At 25.6% G+C, this 18,893-nt stretch overlaps 3 protein-coding genes across 8 annotated transcripts; 1 reads left to right on the forward strand and 2 right to left on the reverse strand.

Moving 5' to 3' along the window:
* Nucleotides 1-3,898: 3,898 nt before the first annotated feature.
* On the reverse strand, nucleotides 3,899-6,333 carry LOC113548461 (solute carrier family 35 member E2A-like). Of its 4 annotated transcripts, none has more exons than XM_026949349.2 (9): nucleotides 5,893-6,061; nucleotides 5,683-5,821; nucleotides 5,498-5,613; nucleotides 5,108-5,240; nucleotides 4,994-5,047; nucleotides 4,731-4,934; nucleotides 4,496-4,658; nucleotides 4,168-4,244; nucleotides 3,899-4,088 (listed from the first exon to the last, which is right to left on the reverse strand). In XM_026949349.2, the coding sequence occupies exons 1-8, from the start codon at nucleotides 6,059-6,061 to the stop codon at nucleotides 4,194-4,196; spliced, it is 1,029 nt and encodes a 342-aa protein (XP_026805150.1). In that variant the 3' UTR covers nucleotides 3,899-4,088; nucleotides 4,168-4,193. The 4 variants fall into 4 exon arrangements, with proteins under 4 accessions (XP_026805150.1, XP_026805149.1, XP_026805147.1 ...); XM_026949348.2 differs by having other exon boundaries at nucleotides 3,901-4,062; XM_026949350.1 differs by lacking the exon at nucleotides 3,899-4,088 and adding an exon at nucleotides 6,216-6,333 and having other exon boundaries at nucleotides 4,194-4,244; nucleotides 5,893-6,088.
* A 122-nt stretch (nucleotides 6,334-6,455) lies between these two features.
* On the forward strand, nucleotides 6,456-9,086 carry LOC113561312 (DNA replication complex GINS protein SLD5). 2 transcript variants are annotated; one of them, XM_026967650.1, is made up of 3 exons: nucleotides 6,456-6,663; nucleotides 7,533-7,698; nucleotides 8,312-9,086. In XM_026967650.1, the coding sequence occupies exon 3, from the start codon at nucleotides 8,319-8,321 to the stop codon at nucleotides 8,976-8,978; it is 660 nt and encodes a 219-aa protein (XP_026823451.1). In that variant the 5' UTR covers nucleotides 6,456-6,663; nucleotides 7,533-7,698; nucleotides 8,312-8,318; the 3' UTR covers nucleotides 8,979-9,086. The 2 variants fall into 2 exon arrangements, with proteins under 2 accessions (XP_026823451.1, XP_026823450.1); XM_026967649.1 differs by lacking the exon at nucleotides 7,533-7,698 and having other exon boundaries at nucleotides 6,458-6,663; nucleotides 8,312-9,083.
* A 505-nt stretch (nucleotides 9,087-9,591) lies between these two features.
* Nucleotides 9,592-18,371, reverse strand: LOC113561122 (chromatin-remodeling complex ATPase chain Iswi). Of its 2 annotated transcripts, none has more exons than XM_026967351.1 (21): nucleotides 18,142-18,371; nucleotides 17,897-18,045; nucleotides 16,594-16,662; nucleotides 16,356-16,534; nucleotides 15,666-15,905; nucleotides 15,451-15,592; nucleotides 14,243-14,530; nucleotides 14,114-14,182; nucleotides 13,941-14,050; nucleotides 13,697-13,862; nucleotides 13,491-13,631; nucleotides 13,028-13,222; nucleotides 12,689-12,970; nucleotides 12,271-12,383; nucleotides 12,074-12,200; nucleotides 11,865-11,978; nucleotides 11,501-11,626; nucleotides 11,342-11,441; nucleotides 11,104-11,255; nucleotides 10,876-11,036; nucleotides 9,592-10,005 (listed from the first exon to the last, which is right to left on the reverse strand). In XM_026967351.1, the coding sequence occupies exons 2-21, from the start codon at nucleotides 18,002-18,004 to the stop codon at nucleotides 9,744-9,746; spliced, it is 3,144 nt and encodes a 1,047-aa protein (XP_026823152.1). In that variant the 5' UTR covers nucleotides 18,005-18,045; nucleotides 18,142-18,371; the 3' UTR covers nucleotides 9,592-9,743. The 2 variants fall into 2 exon arrangements, with proteins under 2 accessions (XP_026823152.1, XP_026823151.1); XM_026967350.1 differs by having other exon boundaries at nucleotides 16,591-16,662; nucleotides 18,142-18,369.
* Nucleotides 18,372-18,893: the final 522 nt, after the last annotated feature.

Raw genomic sequence — 18,893 nt, forward strand, 5'->3', positions numbered from 1 at the left:
AGTTCTTGCTATACTAGCCAATAGGTTGGTAATGATTAAAATTGTAATTTACAAATATTTTTCATAAATAATATAATACAATTACACAAATAGTCGATATAATGTAACTCATTTTTTTTATAACTATTAAGATTTTTGAAAAAAATATTTTACATAATTTGTAAGTCATAAACAAAAACAAAATTAATATTTTTATCATTATCATTTTTTAATTTTATAGACAAAAATTATAAGTACAACTTCGAATATGTAGTTACTAAAATTAGAATATTTAAAGTTTCATAATCTGAGTGGAATAGGAAAAATATCTAGTTATAATACCACATAAACATACCACAACTCCATTTATCAAAACAAATATTTCGGTATTTACAACTACAAGTTACAACCTACTTATAATTTAACTCTACCCAAATGTTCCAAATTCAATTGTTATTCATTAAAATTTGATTCCTCGAATATTCTTTATCGGAATAGGAAATTAAAATTGAATACTATTCTCATTAAAAAAAAAAAATTCAAATTTAAAAAAAAAATAATTTATAAATTGTAAAAATACAAATTTTTTTCTAAATTGTATAGTTTTTAATTACTTCAAATTATGTTTAAAAAACGGTAAACTTGCTCTGTTGTATAGTTGATGTCAACTAATTCATCTTTACGAAATAGTTTAGTGTAGTACTTTGTATATTTAGGATTTCATATTAGGTTTATGGGTGAAAAGGATATGTATTTATTTAAAAATCACTAAATCGAGCATATTCTATTTATTTTTTTTAACTATCTGTTAAATAAAGTGTTTGGTGTTCGGTTTTATGATTATTCGGAAATTGTTTTACTATTCGTACGACAGAAGGAGGTATAGACATACTTATAATGGAAGTTATACCTAATCTATGGAAGTATACGACGTACAGGGCCGGTGGGTATGTTTGAGGGCTGGTATGGTCGCAAACGATTTTTAATTTTGCCATAAATTGTCATGAATTTTTTTTTAGATATCTTAATATTTATTATTTACCAATTTATCACATTATAATTATTTTAATTTCTGACACGGACTAGGATATACTATATCTAGTATAGACCTGCAAGGGCCATGAATTTACGGCGCAGCCCGGTCTTACAGATTTTTCTAAAGGCCGGCCTAGCCGGTTCAAGAAATTTAGTGAAATAAAGCCAAAGCCTGGCCCGAAAATCGCCCTAAGCTCTTAAAAAGCCAATTCCAGTCCAAGGATATTTTTTTAAGCCCGGTTCGATCCGGTTCAAAACATTTTTTGATAAAAAAAGCCCGATCCTAGGTCCAGTCAAAAATATTTTTATTTAAAATATTAAAATATTCATTATTCTTGATTATTCCAACATCGAACTGTAAACTTATCATTTAAATTTTAAATAATGAGTTTTTGTCATACAAAAAAGAACCAAAACATTCCTAGGCGATATGTAAAAAATTCTTTAAAAGCCCGATCCAACCTTGGTTTAAATATTTTAAGTCCGGCCTGAAAAGTTCTAGCAAAAAAATCTCCATCTAGCTCCCTTTTTTTATAGTATATCTTAGTTAGTGATTTTTACTTCTTATCAAGGCTACGGTTATGACACGTGTTTAATATGCCTAAATATGTTATGACACATTGTATATTAAAATTGCTTATATTATTTGATCTCAACATTTTATTTATTGAAATAAAAATATTTATGTTAGAATTATAGGGAAAATTAAATGAAAAGGAATTTTATTTAACAATCTTTAAAAAAACCTGACGCCCTTGTTTTGGATAGCTCTTTTGAATTAAAAAAAAGTGTGTTACTTAATAAAGGACTCATATTAAATTGTTTTGTTATATTATTTATGTGCGCATTTTATTTTAATAAATATAAAAGTCAGTAAACAAAATTCAAAATTGTATATGTGCCATGTGGGGGGGAGTTGCCTCCTATTGTCTAAAAAAAAAACATTAGTACTTAATATTTGTTTTTATGTGTAATATTAGATATTATATAATATAGAGGGCCGGTCTAAATAATTTTCCTGGGCCGAAAAATTCTGCCAATCTATCCCTGACGACGTATACCCAAAACGCTAAAATTCTGAAATGCAACAAAACAAAATAAATACGTGGATATATGATTATATCCTGTTTGATAATAACCATGTTACCATATAATTTATATGGTAAAATAATTATGTAAAATTTAATAAAACAAATATTTGAAATTAAAATTAAATTTTCACGATGGCATCAAACAATAAAAAATGAAGTATAAACATGAATTCTTTATAAAAGAAACAAAAGCAAATAATTTTGGAAATAGAGAATTAAATATTGAAAATAGTTTTATTATAAGCAGTGGCGTATTTAGGAGGAGGGGGTGGCGAGAAACAATTTTTTTTTTATCATAACCCAAAAGAAAAATTCTAAACTTTTAAATACTAATATTGTTAATAAAAAAAATATAAAAATACATTATTGTAAAATCAATACACTCAGAATCTAAAATAATAAGTATAAAACTATAAATAACAAAAAGGCGGGCAAGTGGGTAACGCTCGGTGTATAGTAGAAGTAGAGATGGAATAATAATGAGAAGGGACTGAAGTCAAAAATCAAACCATTATTACTACTCCAAAACGTGATGACAGACACAAAAAAAAAAATTTAAAAATATAAAAAAATTTAAAAAAAAAACACATCATTGTAGAATCAATACAATTCATCACTCCGATCAGAATCTAAAAATGTGGCTTTACGCTATAAATTATGTACCTATTCAATTTTTAAGTACTACGTAATATATTGTATTAATACTTAAAATGGTACTTATAAATTTTCAACAACAAAATGATTAATGATTTGGACCATTTTTATTAATATCTAAAAAAAAAAAATAGGTCATTCAATATGATGTCCTGGTTTGGTAATTTCAAAATCTGGCAATCTTAGTTAAAGGTAACTTATGAGAAGTGAGAATTAAAACATTTATAATTAAAATGTTTTTTTCTGTGATAGGTTTAATTTTATGTTGATCTACGAGTAGGTACCTATCAACTTATATTTTACAAAATGATAGGCCTAGATTGAGTATGCAGTTATTACCTTAATAAATTTCTAATCGGTGGTGGTATTTTACAGGAATTCAAAAAATAAACAAATTACAACTAATTGGCCACTTGGAGAATAGAGATCGCATAATTTTCATAATTTTTTTTTGTGTTATTGTTAGTTAAGATAAATAATTGATAATTAATGTCGAAAATTAATTGTTTTTCCACGACTAGCGTAGTTGCGTGTCCAGTGTCCACAAAAACAATTATAGTCATTTTTGAAAGGAATTATTAAGTTGAAATAGATTATTTTTTGGAGCATTTTATGATGGTTTTTATGGAATTTAAATCCGGGCAATATTAATTATAACAATTCAATATTAATACAATAAATGCTATGTTATTTTAATAACAATTTTAAAAACTTACCATAGGTAATAATACAATTACTGATATAGGACCACAGATAATTTCCGCTTAGAATTGTATCTTTGTATTCAAAGCTCAAATCTATTACTCAATACTCAATGACAAGTACCCATTTGCTCACCTTTTTATTTCATGCTATGTATATTATTTTTGATTAACCCTATTTTGTGGAGTGTGGAGTGAGTATATATTGTAAAAATAGATGAATAATTTGATTACAAGTATTTTTTAAACCTATAATATATACTTAAAAACATTAGTAAATAATTATTTATATTCATTTAAATGCATTATTTTTTTCTGTTATCATTAATTAACTTGAAGCAACAAGCCAAGGTCTATTAGTTAACTAAAAAGTCAACGTTTTAAAGTTCATATTTATAATTGTCAAAAAAAAAACAATTTATTTTTACATTTAAAATGAGATTGTTTATTAAGTAAATTCTAAATATTAAAAATACAACAAATAATAATTATTTATTTCAAAATATAATAATTAAGGTATGATTTCCATTTTCCTTGGTAGTTGTAATATTCCATATATTCCTCATTGGCTGTTTTCTATTTTTGACATGATTAGGATAGACCTTTACATAAAATAATTTTAAGTATACTTTAACAAATGAATAAATATACTTGATAATATAAAAAATGTTGCTATATTTAATTTAATAACATTATAAAATATATACTTGTTAAAATATAATATTTTTTTATACTAAATTGTTCGGATTTTGAATGGAGAGGTTAATAGTATTTTATCGAATTCCTGAAAAAGAAAATGGTATTAAAATAAATTCAAGTATAATATCCAAAATAATATTTATTACATACAAAAATTTATGAAATTAAAAATTTTAGTCAATATATTTATTTAAATTAATTTTATCTAACAGAATGTAAATAACATGAGAATAGTGATGCATATTATTAATATATAGTTGTTTTCTTATAACGTGTTAAAAATAATAACAATTATCCAATTTACTATAATATTAATAACTAATAACCATTACTTACATTATTTGACTGACGATTATTATCATACTGTTTTACTTTATTATATATTACAACTCCTGCAATAACTATAACAGTACCAAGCCCACTCAAAAGAGTAATAGAATTTCCAAATAAAATAATTGACATCCATATGAGAAATGCACGTTTAACAGTATTGGCCACGCTAAATTGTATGAAATATGAAATTTAAATTTTGAATCTAAAATATAAGACTAAAAATTAAATTGATTATTACCTATAGGTAACTGGACTTATATAATCCATAAGAACGTAGGCTGTAATACTTTGAAAATGGAAAAACACTCCATTTAATATAAACATCAGTAAAAGATATAAACTAGTATTAGAAACCGCATATTTGATGTCAACTAATACTAGTGACACAGGAATTTGAATAATAATTGATGCTAAACTTGTATAATATTGTAATTCAGCAGGTCTTTAAAATAAAAACATTCAATTAAAATGTATTAGAAATTTAAATTATTTTATACTTACGTATATTTGAATTTATCGCCACTAATTAGCATTTTTGAGTAAACATTTTGTAAACTAAACAAAAATTTAATAAGTATAAAATCAAGAAAAAAATAAACTAAAAAATATTATTACCACTCAGTAAAATTCGTTGCAAGGGCAGCAATAAATCCTGGTAGGTTAAATGAAATTTCATTTGAAGAACATAATGCCAGGCCAACCATTATAGGAACTAAAGATAGGCTTACCAAAATGCTTGTTTGTTCTCCTAAAATAAAAATATTATTTTATAAGCCATATATTAATAATGAATGTATATATAAATATATTTTATTAACTGTAAACATTATTTTATTTCAATTTTTTTTATGCAACTTATTTTTGATTGCCTGATAAAGCACTTGTTACATTATATTTTTAAATAATAAATAAATACTATATATCTATGTAAGATAAAGTTAATTGATCCTGTCTTACATGTCTTTCTTAAAAATAATATGTATATTAATATCATATTTATCATACCCAATAACAATTTTGAAATAAATACAGTAAATATTGGAGCTGAACTTTTAATTGTTTCTGTAAAACTTACTGCTACATAATTTAGTGAAATGAGTCCTAAAAGTACTGTAATAAATCTGTAAGAAAAAAAAATAAATGTTACGGTTTCTGGATATAAATTTAAATATGAAAATATAATAAATTACCGCGTACAACCAACTAAGCACATATGTATATAAAAGTTTGGAGGTCTTTTTGATCGATGTATTGGTTGTTTGTACATTCCACATGGTAAATACAGTTGGACAAAACCACAAATAGTTGTCATGATCATTTGAAATGCTCCTTAAAATACATAAATAATCAAAAGCTAAACATTTATCATACTTAATATTGTGTATAACAGTAAAATTTACCAAGTATTGTAGGATCTCCATTTAAATAAGAAAGGATGTACTTGTTCAAAAATAATGTACACCCACTGAAAAAATACCATAAGACCAAGAATGCGATGGCCCTGAATGAGTGTAAACCATCTTCCATTCGTTTCTCAGTAACGCTAACAGATTTAGGCAACTGAGTCATAAATGAAAGTTTTATATTTGATAAATACTAGAACAAAAATAAAATTAACTAAAACTATTAACACTACATTGTAAATAGTTGGTAAAGTATATGTGTAAAATGTATTCAAGAGGTTTTTTCATCGAATATGAGACACGTCACGAATAAACGATACCTTTTTCAAAAAAATGTTTTAGCTCATCCTATTGAGTCTTATCATTCCTAACGATACGATATCGTTTAGTAAACAAACTAGAATATAGAAACGTAAACTGGTACGAAATTGGTATGGTTGTGCACTAGTATCAAGTGGAGTGTTAAGATTATTAATTTCGAAAACGGTTATCTCTGATAGACCGATTACCGATAAAAAATATGTTCTATGACGGTATATAATTATTTATCTCTATAACCGTGTTTTTTAGTTATCATTGTTACGACGAGCGATAGCGCCGATAGCGAACAAACTATGTTATACAAAAAGTATATTGTACTAAAAACGATAGGTATATATAAATATACTTATTAACTTCAAACAGTTAAAACTTAAACGTCACTTAGTTAAAGTTCAGCCAGGCTAACAGCTCTATCCATTCGTTTTTGGAAAAAATATAAGTAAAAACGTAAGTTTATTTAAGTATATATTTTGTAGTAATTGATATGGTACGCCCAAATGCTTATTGCGTATGCCTTTGTATTGTTTACACCAGAGTTGCGATAAATTGATTAATAGTTGTTTGTGATTAGTGTGATTACAATTACTTGTTACAGTCAGAGAGTCAGACCAGTCAATGACCAGTGTTAGGAACGTTCATTAAGAAAATGAATTCGTTCACGTTAGTCTTTAAAAAAGGAACATGTTCACGTTCTTTGAAAAAATGAATGCGTCCTCTTTAGACGTTCATTTAATATTTTTTATGAATCGTTTATCTGCATTCAACAAAAAAACCCATACAACATATACGAAATACGAATTAACCCAAAAATAAAAATACAATTTTGATTTTACAGCATATGCATTTTATAAAGTATAATCCAATTATAGCCCATACGTTTACACTTATATTTATTTTTATTATGATTAGCCAATTAGGTATACCAATTTAGGTAAATATTATTGTATAAAATAAAATAATAAATATATATTATACATACATTTATTAAATGGTAAATAAATTGAGTGTCCTAAAAATGGTTTATGTTCTATTTGAAAAAAAGTGTGACTAACTATGAACATGAATATGTGATTTTAGATTAAATTTAAATTGTTAATATAATTAAGAATTGGACGCGATACTTACATAAATTATTAACCACTATTCTAGATACACTTGCAATTTTGTCTAATTGACATTAAAAAATCCTGCTAACTTTGTAATAGAGCTAAAAATGTTTCATTTTATTTTTCATGGTCAATATCTACATTTACTTGTTTAGAAAAATATTATAATGTTTTATCCTATTTGTGATATATGCCAATTTTTGTATACAGGATTAATTGGGAATATATTATAATACAATAATGGCAGTCCAACCACAGTTTGAAAACAACAACGAAATAGGGGTATTCAGCAAGTTGACAAATTCCTATTGTTTGGTTGAAATTGATGCCTTGGATACATTTTATAATGTATTTGAATTTGAGTAATTTGATATAGGTACCTATTATTCATGCATCTGATGCTGGATATCGCATTATTGGTCATATGATGGTTGGCAACCAAAATGGGATATTATTATATTACCTAATTCTACTACTGATGCTGAATTGCAATACATATGTATTTTATTGTCTGATAATTTCAAGCTACAATGTGTGGAAGAGTACGGTTTGATTCAAGTTCCTCTCATAGTTGAAACAGTAAATTATGGTTCACACCTTGTAAGAGTTAGAATGGTCTTGAATGATTGGAGTGCTATTTGTAGTTCATATACTACATCAACAAAAATGTATGTCGTTGATAGTATATTTAAATTAGATCCAAGTGGTGCACACAAAATGAAAAAAATTTTAACATGGTCCACTTATTGATAGTATTAATTAAAGCTTCATAATCATTAATTACTATAAAACACATTTTATATTTATATTTTATATTCAATATTATTATCATTTATCAATGTACTTAATAATAAAAAGATGTTTTCTTTGTTTCAATAAACTATAATAAATATACAAAATATTAAACAGCATATTATTATTAGTTATAATTTGTTTATATACACTTAACTGTTTTTCTCTCAATTATCTATTTATCGTTTTTATTTTAGAACTATAATGGACATTGATATCCGTGAGTTGATAGATGATGAAGATGATGAAAATCAAGAAGAAATGACTGCTCAGAAGGTTTTACAAAATGTTGAACGAGCATGGTTAAATGAAAAATTTAGTCCAGAAATACTGCCACATCAGACCGACTATGTTGAATGTTTGCTAGAACAAATCAAGGGAATGGAAGGAAACCTTGCCAAATTATCAAAAACTGATCCAAAAGTGGACTTGCACAAACTTGAATTAGAACGTATTAAATTTGTAATAACTAGCTATTTGCGAACTAGGTTGAAGAAGATAGAAAGTTTTTGCGTGAGTGTGCTTGAAGAAGAAGCCACTCGTTCTGAAGAAGATAAGTATTTATCACCAGCAGAATTGCAATTTGCAAAAGAATTTGCTTTGAATGCTGATAATCATTTTGATGCTATACTCCGGCATATGCCTCAACTATACAACAAATTGGATAGAAATAAAAAAATTATCGAGCCCAATCTAAATAGTTTTGTTTTCTTAAAATGTAACAAGCATATAGACAGTGTTATCATTAAAAATACATTGGAAGGCCAAGAAGAAGAAATTGTATTAGAAGATGGTTCTCAGCATTTGATGCCTTATAGCTCTGTAGCAGAATTTGTAAAAAATGGTACTGTTCAATTGATCTAAATATTTAATTAAAGTTCTCAACATCCTTTTATTCTTCATTCAATTTATTATTTATGTTATATAATTAAAATTCAAAAATAAACTGATATTACAAGTAAAATATTCTTTTTTTTTATTCTATCCAATCTACTTAGATCTTTCTATTTTACTTCTATATTGTATGTGACGCGTTTCAAATTAAAATTTTCCTATCAGCAAATGCTAATTTTAGTAAGTTTTTACTTGGTCTATTTTAATATAATTCTAATTATTCAAAGTATTAATCATCAGGGTTTTTTTTTAATATGTAAGGATAACAAAATGCTGATGATTGGCACAAAAAAAGAAAAAAAAAATAACTGCAATAGAAATACACTTAAATATTATTTCTAATTCTAAAATACAATAATAGTTCATTTCAAAAAACTAATAGAACTTATTAGAAATTTTTATTTTATAATTTGAATTAAATAATAGAATAAAAAATGTGTTATTAATCATTAAAGAAAAATAAAAATAAAATTATTTTTATAAAGATTACTTGTTTAAAGGAAAACCAGCACAATATATAAAAAGTTACATTAAATATTTCTGTAAGAGAAATAAAAATAAATATGGAATAAGAATACAAATGTTACAACAAAAATAAATTTCAATGTTCCTTTAATAAATATACACAAAATTATATTAAATTTTAATGCAGAAGAAACGTATTCACAAACTTATGATTAAAATAAAAAATACAAGTATAAAGTCTTAATTAAAAAAAAATTCATGCCTTTTAAGTTACTTTTTCTTTTTTTTTGGAACTGGTGACTTAGGATCACCTGCATCAGCCTTATCAACTTTATCTGTTTTCTTTTTAACTGGGGCAGGAGATGGAGCTGGCTTCAAATTTTTTTTTATCAATTTTTTTTGTTCTCTTTCTTTTTCTTCTAATTCTTGATTTTCTCGCTCTATTAGTGTAATTAAAGTATTACATCGCCTTTGTAGTTCATTTGCAGTACGACTTTTAATAAACCAATCAAATCTAAATTGAGGAGCACACCTAAAACATATATTAAATATTAATAACCCAAAATATAGTTAATTTAATGTTTCTTTGTTGGGTGGTACTACTGGGTATCCTTCCACTTTAGTTATAATCACCATTATTTTCTTTAAATAAAATAAAATGTATACAATTACTAGATTGTAATTATTTTTTTAATATAAAAAAAATGTTTCTTTGCTGAGAAGATTTAAAAATAATTTATTACAGATAATTATAATAATAATTTTGAATATTTAATTACTCTGCCACTAGAAATTTAAAAAATACTAAAAAACAATTTTTACTATTTTAAATAAGTGATCGCCATTACATGGGTACAAGTGTTCCTATCTGAAACGGGATTAAGGCAAGTGTTATTAAAATACTACCAATGTACCATTACATTAATTCATTTTATGTTGCGTTATTTGCATAATATTTTATTTTTATGACGGGTCATTTAATTACGAATGAAAAAATGAATCTAGACAATTTTATAAAATATAAAAAATAATAATTTAAATAACTAACAATAAATAAACAAATAAATAAAAATTTACTTCAAAGATAATAAATACATGTGTATGAGTAAAAAAAAAATATGGATCCAAATATATTTTTAGTACATATACCCAAGTAATGTGTACATGTATAATTTAATAATCGTATATAACCACAACCTCTACTTTAAATTGTTGAAAAATAAAAACTAATTTTTTTTAAGAAATTTTAATCTAATATTATTAAATATTAAATTTTAAGAATTATCAAGAATAATAATATTTTTTTTAAATATAAATTTATGGTATGACACTTATAATATTCGAATACTAGTAGAATTAGAATTTCCTGTTATTAATAAACCAACAACTTCACCAATCTTACCTTATAGCTGCTCTTAATTCTTCATACACATTTTCTTTATCAAATCCAAGTTTATGAAGCATACAAACTAAAAATCTATCTTCTTCTTCAGTATAATTTTTGCCTTTGTTTGCTCCATATGAAATGCGCAATTGATGAAATGGAGCCCTATACCTCGTCATCTATTGGAACATCATAACATTAAAAAAAGGTATAAATCTTTTGAATGAATAAATAAAGCTACATTACCTTTGCATCCAAAGCTCTTTTAATGCTAGCTCGGCGTTGTATTTTAGATTCTCCTCGTTCTATTTGTCCCATAATTCTATCAATATCTTGGAACTCGTTACATCTTTCCCAAAACACAGCACTGTATTCTCTTACTTCTTCAGCTGTTTTACCTAAAATAAAAATATATTGTGGCATAGAAATACAAGATCAAGAAATTAGTATCAATAATTTAATACAACAGTTAAATTAAAAATACCTTCTACTTCTTTAGATATATTATCAATGTCATCTCTGCCATATTTTTCATTAGCTTTAATAAATTGGTTAAAATCACGTTTATTCCAATTTGTAAACCCCTAAAGTCAAATAATTAACATTAAAATAATATAAATATTAAAAAGAGAACGTAATTTACTTTTGTTAATAAAACTTCTTTTTCTGCTTGTTCTTCTTCAGTAAGTGGTTGAGATTCATCTATTTTTTTTTGTTCTTCTTTCTGTATTTTAGCTGCATCAGCACCTAATTCTGAATTTTTTGGTACCTATTAATCAAACATTTTTTTAATAAAAAATTCAAATTTAATTTAAAATAAAAAATTAATCCAAATCCTTTATTTAATTTGAGTTTATAACATGGTTGATAAGTCGTAATTGGTAATGAAATTAATGTAGACACAATGACTATTATATTATATGTTAATAATATATAATATATAACCTTAAAGTAATTTGGTTCAACCTACTTCTTTTTATAATTTATAAATTAAAATCTTAACTTACTTTATATCCAACCGTTTGTCTGTAGTAATAAATTTCTTGATCGAGTAAATCAAATAAACGAGTAGGAAAGAATTGGAAATCTTGAACCAATGGTTGTTTAGGTGGTCGAGGTGCCTAAGAAAATTTAAAAAATATCTTATAGCCAACAATTCATTTATATACATGTATGAACATAGATTATATAATGTATAATGTATATTATTTTTTACTTTAGGTTGTTTAGGTTCAGATGTTCTAAGTGCTTCACGAAAATAGGCATCAACAGCATAATTAGCTTTGCGTTCTCGTTTAGGTGGTTCTATCCAATTTCCAATACCAGTTAATTTTTGTTTTTCTCTATAAATATTTGAATTAATTAATTCATAAATATATATTTATATTTTACTATTGTAACATTATGGCATACCTATAGTCTTCTCCTTCAAATGTATACAAGGATGATTCTGTTTGAGCATCTAATGTAAAATTTCTCAAAGACGATTCTCCTAAAGATTCCAATTTTTGTTTCATTTCTTCTGTCTAAATAAAACATAAATTCATATTTTACACAGTAATTACTAAATCCATGTCTTACAAATGTTAAAATAAATCCCAAACAATACTTTAAGATTCTAAAAAATGTATCCAAACAATAATTTTATTTTAACTTAATGATAGAATTTTATAAATTTTGATTTTCAATACTTCATTGTTTGGTATTAAGTTTAATTCAGATTAACAACAGTATAACAAGGTCAGTTTTTTATAAAATAAAATTTTTTTCACATGCCTAACAATTTTGTAATTTTAATTTAATTTAATTAAATTGTAAATTAAATTTATACCTTTTCTTCGCCTTTCCGTAAAATAGTATCAATATCTTCATCAGTAATTTCAGAATCTTTAGACTGGAAAACATGATTTGCACCATGTCTGATCATATTCAACATTTCATCCTTGTTCAGAGTATTTTTCTGATTATCTATCAATCGACCTTGTTGAATAACTAATTTATCCAACCTAAGTTTAACTTCAGCTCTTTCAACAATTTTTTCTTCAACAGTATTTTCAGTGATAAGACGGAATACTCTAACTTGTTTTTTTTGTCCAATTCTATGAGCTCGATCCTGTTAAAATGTTTTATTAATTGTTTGATTAATTTTAAAAGAATAAAATATACCAACCATTGCTTGTAAGTCCATTTGAGGATTCCAATCAGAATCATATATAATAACAACATCTGCGGTAGCTAAATTAATACCTAAACCACCAGCTCGAGTAGAAAGTATGAAAACAAACTTTTTGCTGTTCGGTTCATTGTACTCATTAATTTGACGTTGGCGATCTTCATGAGGGGTTTGACCATCCAAACGACAATACTAGAAATACATGTACACAACTAATTTAATAAAATAAAAACTAAAAAATTTAATTCTTAAATATAATGATTAATCTATTAATTATTAAACAAACTAGTTAATTCATGAAAAATTTCCAGAAATATGAACAAATGTATCATTAAAAAACAAAATATAAATTCTAATATGATAAATATTTAACATTTTGTGATATATCCAATAACAATTTTTAAATGAAGGTTAATATCAAATAATTTACTTAATAGAATCAATTAAAATTAATACATACATTATACCCTTTCCAGTGCATATAATCTTCCAAAATATCCATCATACGAGTCATCTGACTAAAGACAAGTACACGGGAATCTTGTTCTTTTAAAGCTTTCAATAACTTATCAAATACAACCATTTTTCCACAGTTAAAAACCTAAAACACCATATTATTAAATCATCAAGTTTATTTTATTTTATAAATTATAAGATAAGCCGTACAATATGTTCATCAGTAGTATAAGGAGGACCTGGTTCAGCACCATCAAAAAGATAAGGGTGATTACTGCACTTTCGTAGTTGCATAAGAATATTTTGTAGTCTCATTTTCTCTACTTTGCCAGCACCATTAACTACATCTATATCTTTCATTAAGACTTTTGTATACCTTTAATAGACAAACCATTAACTTAAATTGCTCAACTAACACAATTGTATTATATTTATATATATTTTATATATCTACCATTCTCTTTGTAATTTACTTAAGCCAACATAAACTTTGACTTCTTTTTTAGGTTTTAGACGTTTTTCCACTTCAGATTTTAATCTTCTTAAAAGAAATGGTCTTAATACCTAAGCAAATATTAAAATACATTTTATTTTGAATAGTTTTTAAATTATTAAAAATAAACTTACAGCATGCAGTCGTTCAATTAAGGCATTATCTCCAAGGCAATTGTTTGTATTAAACCAAGAATCAAAATCCTGTTAAAAAAAATGAAATTAATAGTGATAAAAAAATATTTTTATCTAATTATAACTTACATCTGATGAATTAAACACATCTGGCAGTAAAAAGTTCAACAGTGCCCACAATTCATGCAAATTATTTTGCAATGGTGTACCAGTTAACAATAATCGATTTGTAGTTTCAAACTCCCTAATTATTTCGGAAAGTTTACTTTTTTCATTTTTTATTCTATGAGCTTCATCAATTACTAAATATCTCCATTGAATTTTACGTAATACAGCTCTCTCACGAATAATCATTTCATAAGATGTAATACAAACATCCCAGTCTCCAGGTATAAATGTCTCACGAATAAATTTAACCTAAAGTATATTTAAAAATGTATATAAGTATATTACAGATATAAATTTAGGTACTAAGTTTTTAATACTACTTATAATTGTATCATAGAATAAAACATATTAATAGTATTAACAAATTATTTAGGAAACTGACATAGTCAACTATTCAATACAGTTTTCAACATTTTAAATATTCTACTTTTCAGATGGAAAATATAAGGTTTATTACAATAATAATTGCATTTTTTTATACTATTTAGCAAATACAATAATATTAAAAAAGATGTCATACCTGCAAGTGTTGTCTCCATCTTACTGGCGGATATAGTACCAAAATATACATTCAGCAATTTCAATTTTGTGTGTTTAGATTAAACATTTATTAGTGAAATTACCAGTGGCAGTTCTGGTATTAAATTTTGGAGGAGGCGACATGTTGTAATACACGCATTTTTTTTTTAAAATTAATCTCAATCTAGATTGAGTCTAATAAATGATTCCTATCATCAATTTAAAAATAATTAGGAACAATAAGTCAACGTTTTTTCCCTCAATTTTCAAGGGAGGCAGTGCCTCCCTTGCCTGCCCCCAAAACCGCAACTAGAAATTACCTTATAACAAAGTTAAATGTAAGTACATGCTCAGTGTTCTTTGGTCGGTTTTTACAGTATTTTAATTTTTAAGAAAGTTACATCATTTTTAAATTGTAATATTTTACATACTTATAACTTGCTTGTTCTTACCTTTAAGTTTGATAATAGATAAATTTACTCTAATATTTAAGGTAAATACACGCAATTTAAATTGCTGAAAGTTTATTTCGGTGTGGTATGCATTAGTAAGATGAAGACAATGCATGTAGGTATGATGTCATCTTAGTTTATGCTACCAATCAAATACTATTTAATAATATTCATTATAGTTAATTAATATAAACTTGCCCGCGCGTCTCTATCTCCAATCATACAAACAGTTCGAATTGTGGGACACCATTTCTTAAATTCATTTACCCAATTTTGTAATGTTGATTTAGGAACAATAACCATGTGAGGTCCAGGTATATTTCTATAATGCTTCATGTATCTGTAAACAGATAATAATAATAAAAGTTGTTAAAAATTAGTAGCCAAATACAAAATCAAAAACTATCACTTACCCTAAAAGTGATATTGTTTGTAAAGTTTTACCGAGGCCCATTTCATCAGCCAGAATACCATTAATTCCATTTTCATACAACGATATCATCCAATTCAAACCACGTACTTGATAATCACGTAATTCCCCATTTTGTATATAATACGGAGATTCATCAAACTGAGTGATGTACTTGTCTGCTGCCAATGACTCTTTTAATAGCTCTTCATCTTCTTCTTGTTCTGTTTGGCGATGACGAAGGCTATATAGGACCATTTAATATATAATATTAATGAGATTAAATTTAAAAACATAATTAAATATTTAACATAATATATTTGATTATTTCAATAGTTTAAAACAATAAGAAAAGAAATACCAGAACTAAATTGAAATAAAATAATATGCTTAGTTTATTATTTTATTAAATTAATATGATTATGAATTATGAACTACAAAATGATTTATAGTATTAACATAGTAGCAAATGTAGATGAGACCCGATGGAAAACATTTTGAATATACGACTGGTTACAGCTAATCTATTATTTCTATTTTATAGTTTATATCTATCAGGTGAGTTGCTACATTCTTAACAACTAGGTAGTTTTTTCTTTAACAGCAGTTGAAATGATTGAAAAATACTGTTGTTTTTTTTTTAACTTACTTAAGTAAAATCAACCATTATACATGCAAGAAAAATAGTACTTACTCAGCAGAATCTCCAGTTTCAGCTTTAGGTTTACGGGGTCTACCCTTAGCTTTTTTTGGTGTGTTTCCAGTAGCACTAGCAGTGCTTGATCCATCTTTTTTTTGATTAGCTGTCATAAAATGAGCAAAGATTTCTGTTTGTTTAAGAAGATAGTCAAACCTTTTTCCACGGTCAGTTTCCTACAAAGTAAAAAAAATATTGATTATAAAAATTGTTACTAATTAATTGTTATTACCACTTTAACTCCAAAAACTTTTCCATCTTTTTCTTTGGATGGGGATATTTCATCTTCGGATCCAGAATTGTTCTAAAAAATGAATAAAGTTAAGTTTACAATGATGTAATTGTTATGGCTATTATTATTTTTATTATCTATTTCCATAAGAATAAAATCAAAAAAATTAATTTCCACTAATTTACAAAAGTATAATATTTCAAATGTATATGATAAAAATCATTAAAATAAGCATCTGTTAAAATGTAATACTGCTTAAAACATATAAAACATCCTGGTTTATGTCTATATGACGGCACATTAATTACATAATTACAATGAAAATGGTTAAAATGAAATATCAGCTATGTTACGTTTAACATACACAAGTCTACAACTTTATTATATTATCATCTTTTATTATGTAAATATGAATGTACTAGGTATATATAGAGGTTTATACATATATATACACTGTACATGTACAGTATACGAGGTACCTTTTTAAAAGCATGTTTCTACGAGTTATGGAAATTTAAAGTTTATAAAGTTATGTTGATATAGGATAAAAACCTCCCCAATCATGTTGCACTGCTAATTATCTAGTTTAGCATCAGACGGAAAAAGGTTTTGTTTTGGTGATATTTCTTCATTTTTCATTCAATACAAGCATTGAATCAAACTGTATACAAGGCCATAACTAAAAGAATAACTAAGGATGGTCTAGGAGACCAGATCCTCCCCCCCGAAGTTTTTAAAAGTAGAAACATTTTAATTGTGAATATAGACATATAGTTTAACTATAAAATTTCAGTATCCCTCTAAATTATTTTAGTTATGGCCTTGTAGACAAAAAAAATTTATTGGCTCTTGGAATATAGCTACAACTTGATTTAAAATTTAAATATAAAAATTATTTAACTATGAATAGTTCATATTATTGTATTGAAGTTTAATGATAAGTCATTTTCCACCAATAATAATAAAATAATAAAGGCATATAGGACGTTTGGTTTATCGTTTAGATAAGATATATTTTATTAACTTGCAACTTAAGGTTAGGTTATAAAAGCAAAATATTTTGAAATATTAGTGCAAGCAATACTTTTTATAGTTTATAATTAGATTGTTATCAACTAAGTAATCAGGAAAATAAATTATTAAAACACTTAAAAAAGGGACAAAAACATAATTAGGTACTTAAAAGCTCTAAAAAAAACACAAAGTAGTCTCCTGTGGTATAACAATTCATTATGAAAATTATTGTACATTATAAGATCAATTATAGGGTCTATACATTTAAATTAAAATATGTTTTAATACTAACACTAGTTTCCATTTTCGAGTTGTTCAAATTGTCTTTTTTTCCAAGTGATTTTGTATTTTTAGCCGGCTCGTAATCGTCATCTTCAATTTCCATGTCAGGACTATCCATTTCAATTGTTACACGGTTACCAGAACAATGCTACGATCACACTTCACACAATTTTACCATTAGAATTACGATCATTAATTGTACAAATATCGCGTGAAAATATCTCAAAAAATTCATGTACGGTAATCAATACTTACCCTTTTCGGTTAAATATATGCAAATGCAATTAATGTTTATTAAAAAATATTAATAATTATTATTGACAATAGATTAACTTGTTAACAAATAACAACAACTCTATTGGTAATAATCGTTAAAGCAAAACAATACGCAAAGTACTTCTTCACTACACGTTTAAACCGCGAAAATGGAAGCTAGACAATAAAAGAGAAAAAGTAATCACAATAAACAGCAACGGACCAACGGCATAATTATTACTATTAACTCGTAACAGTCGTAACATGAGTAAGTCAATAACTACCGTACTAACGTTTCCCGTCCTTGTCCGCCAATAGTCACCATTCTGTAGCAGTGCTACCATCATCAATCAAGGGGCCGAACTCTTATGTTGGGGGCCAAACTGTACCCATCACGTAGTAAACTACATTATTATTGTTATAAATCTTAGCCTGTAATTTAAATGTATAACCATGAAGTAAGAATACAAATACAACCGATTATTGTGGTAATGAAGAACTAGAGCATATTATTAATATATAATTTATAATATAAGAATATTATAAAATAATAAAATACTTAAAAAAAAAATATATGTGTCATATAGTCCATGAAAATCACATTATGTATATTTAGTTTTTAGATAATATTTATTAACCAATGTAAATTGAATAATTTCTAATTTGTTCACCAATTTGTATATTGATTTAATATTCATTTATTATATTTAAATACATAAATTTATTATTATGTAATTCTACCAAGGGATATA

This window comes from Rhopalosiphum maidis, chromosome 1, assembly GCF_003676215.2.
Source record: "Rhopalosiphum maidis isolate BTI-1 chromosome 1, ASM367621v3, whole genome shotgun sequence".
NCBI lineage: Eukaryota > Metazoa > Arthropoda > Insecta > Hemiptera > Aphididae > Rhopalosiphum > Rhopalosiphum maidis.

Bases quoted from the DNA above. Each gene is read 5' to 3' on its own strand.
- LOC113561312 (XM_026967650.1), top strand. From the start codon at position 8,319: ATGGACATTGATATCCGTGAGTTGATAGATGATGAAGATGATGAAAAT.
- LOC113548461 (XM_026949349.2), bottom strand. From the start codon at position 6,061: ATGACTCAGTTGCCTAAATCTGTTAGCGTTACTGAGAAACGAATGGAA. The intron at 5,614-5,682 runs GTAATTTATTAT...TTTTTCTTACAG, and splicing joins TGCTTAGTTGGTTGTACGCG to ATTTATTACAGTACTTTTAG. The intron at 4,659-4,730 runs GTAATAATCAAT...CATACAATTTAG, and splicing joins ATAAGTCCAGTTACCTATAG to CGTGGCCAATACTGTTAAAC.
- LOC113561122 (XM_026967350.1), bottom strand. From the start codon at position 18,004: ATGGATAGTCCTGACATGGAAATTGAAGATGACGATTACGAGCCGGCT. The intron at 13,223-13,490 runs GTATGTATTAAT...ATGTATTTCTAG, and splicing joins TGCACTGGAAAGGGTATAAT to TATTGTCGTTTGGATGGTCA. The intron at 12,201-12,270 runs GTATGCCATAAT...AAATATTTATAG, and splicing joins TTTGAAGGAGAAGACTATAG to AGAAAAACAAAAATTAACTG.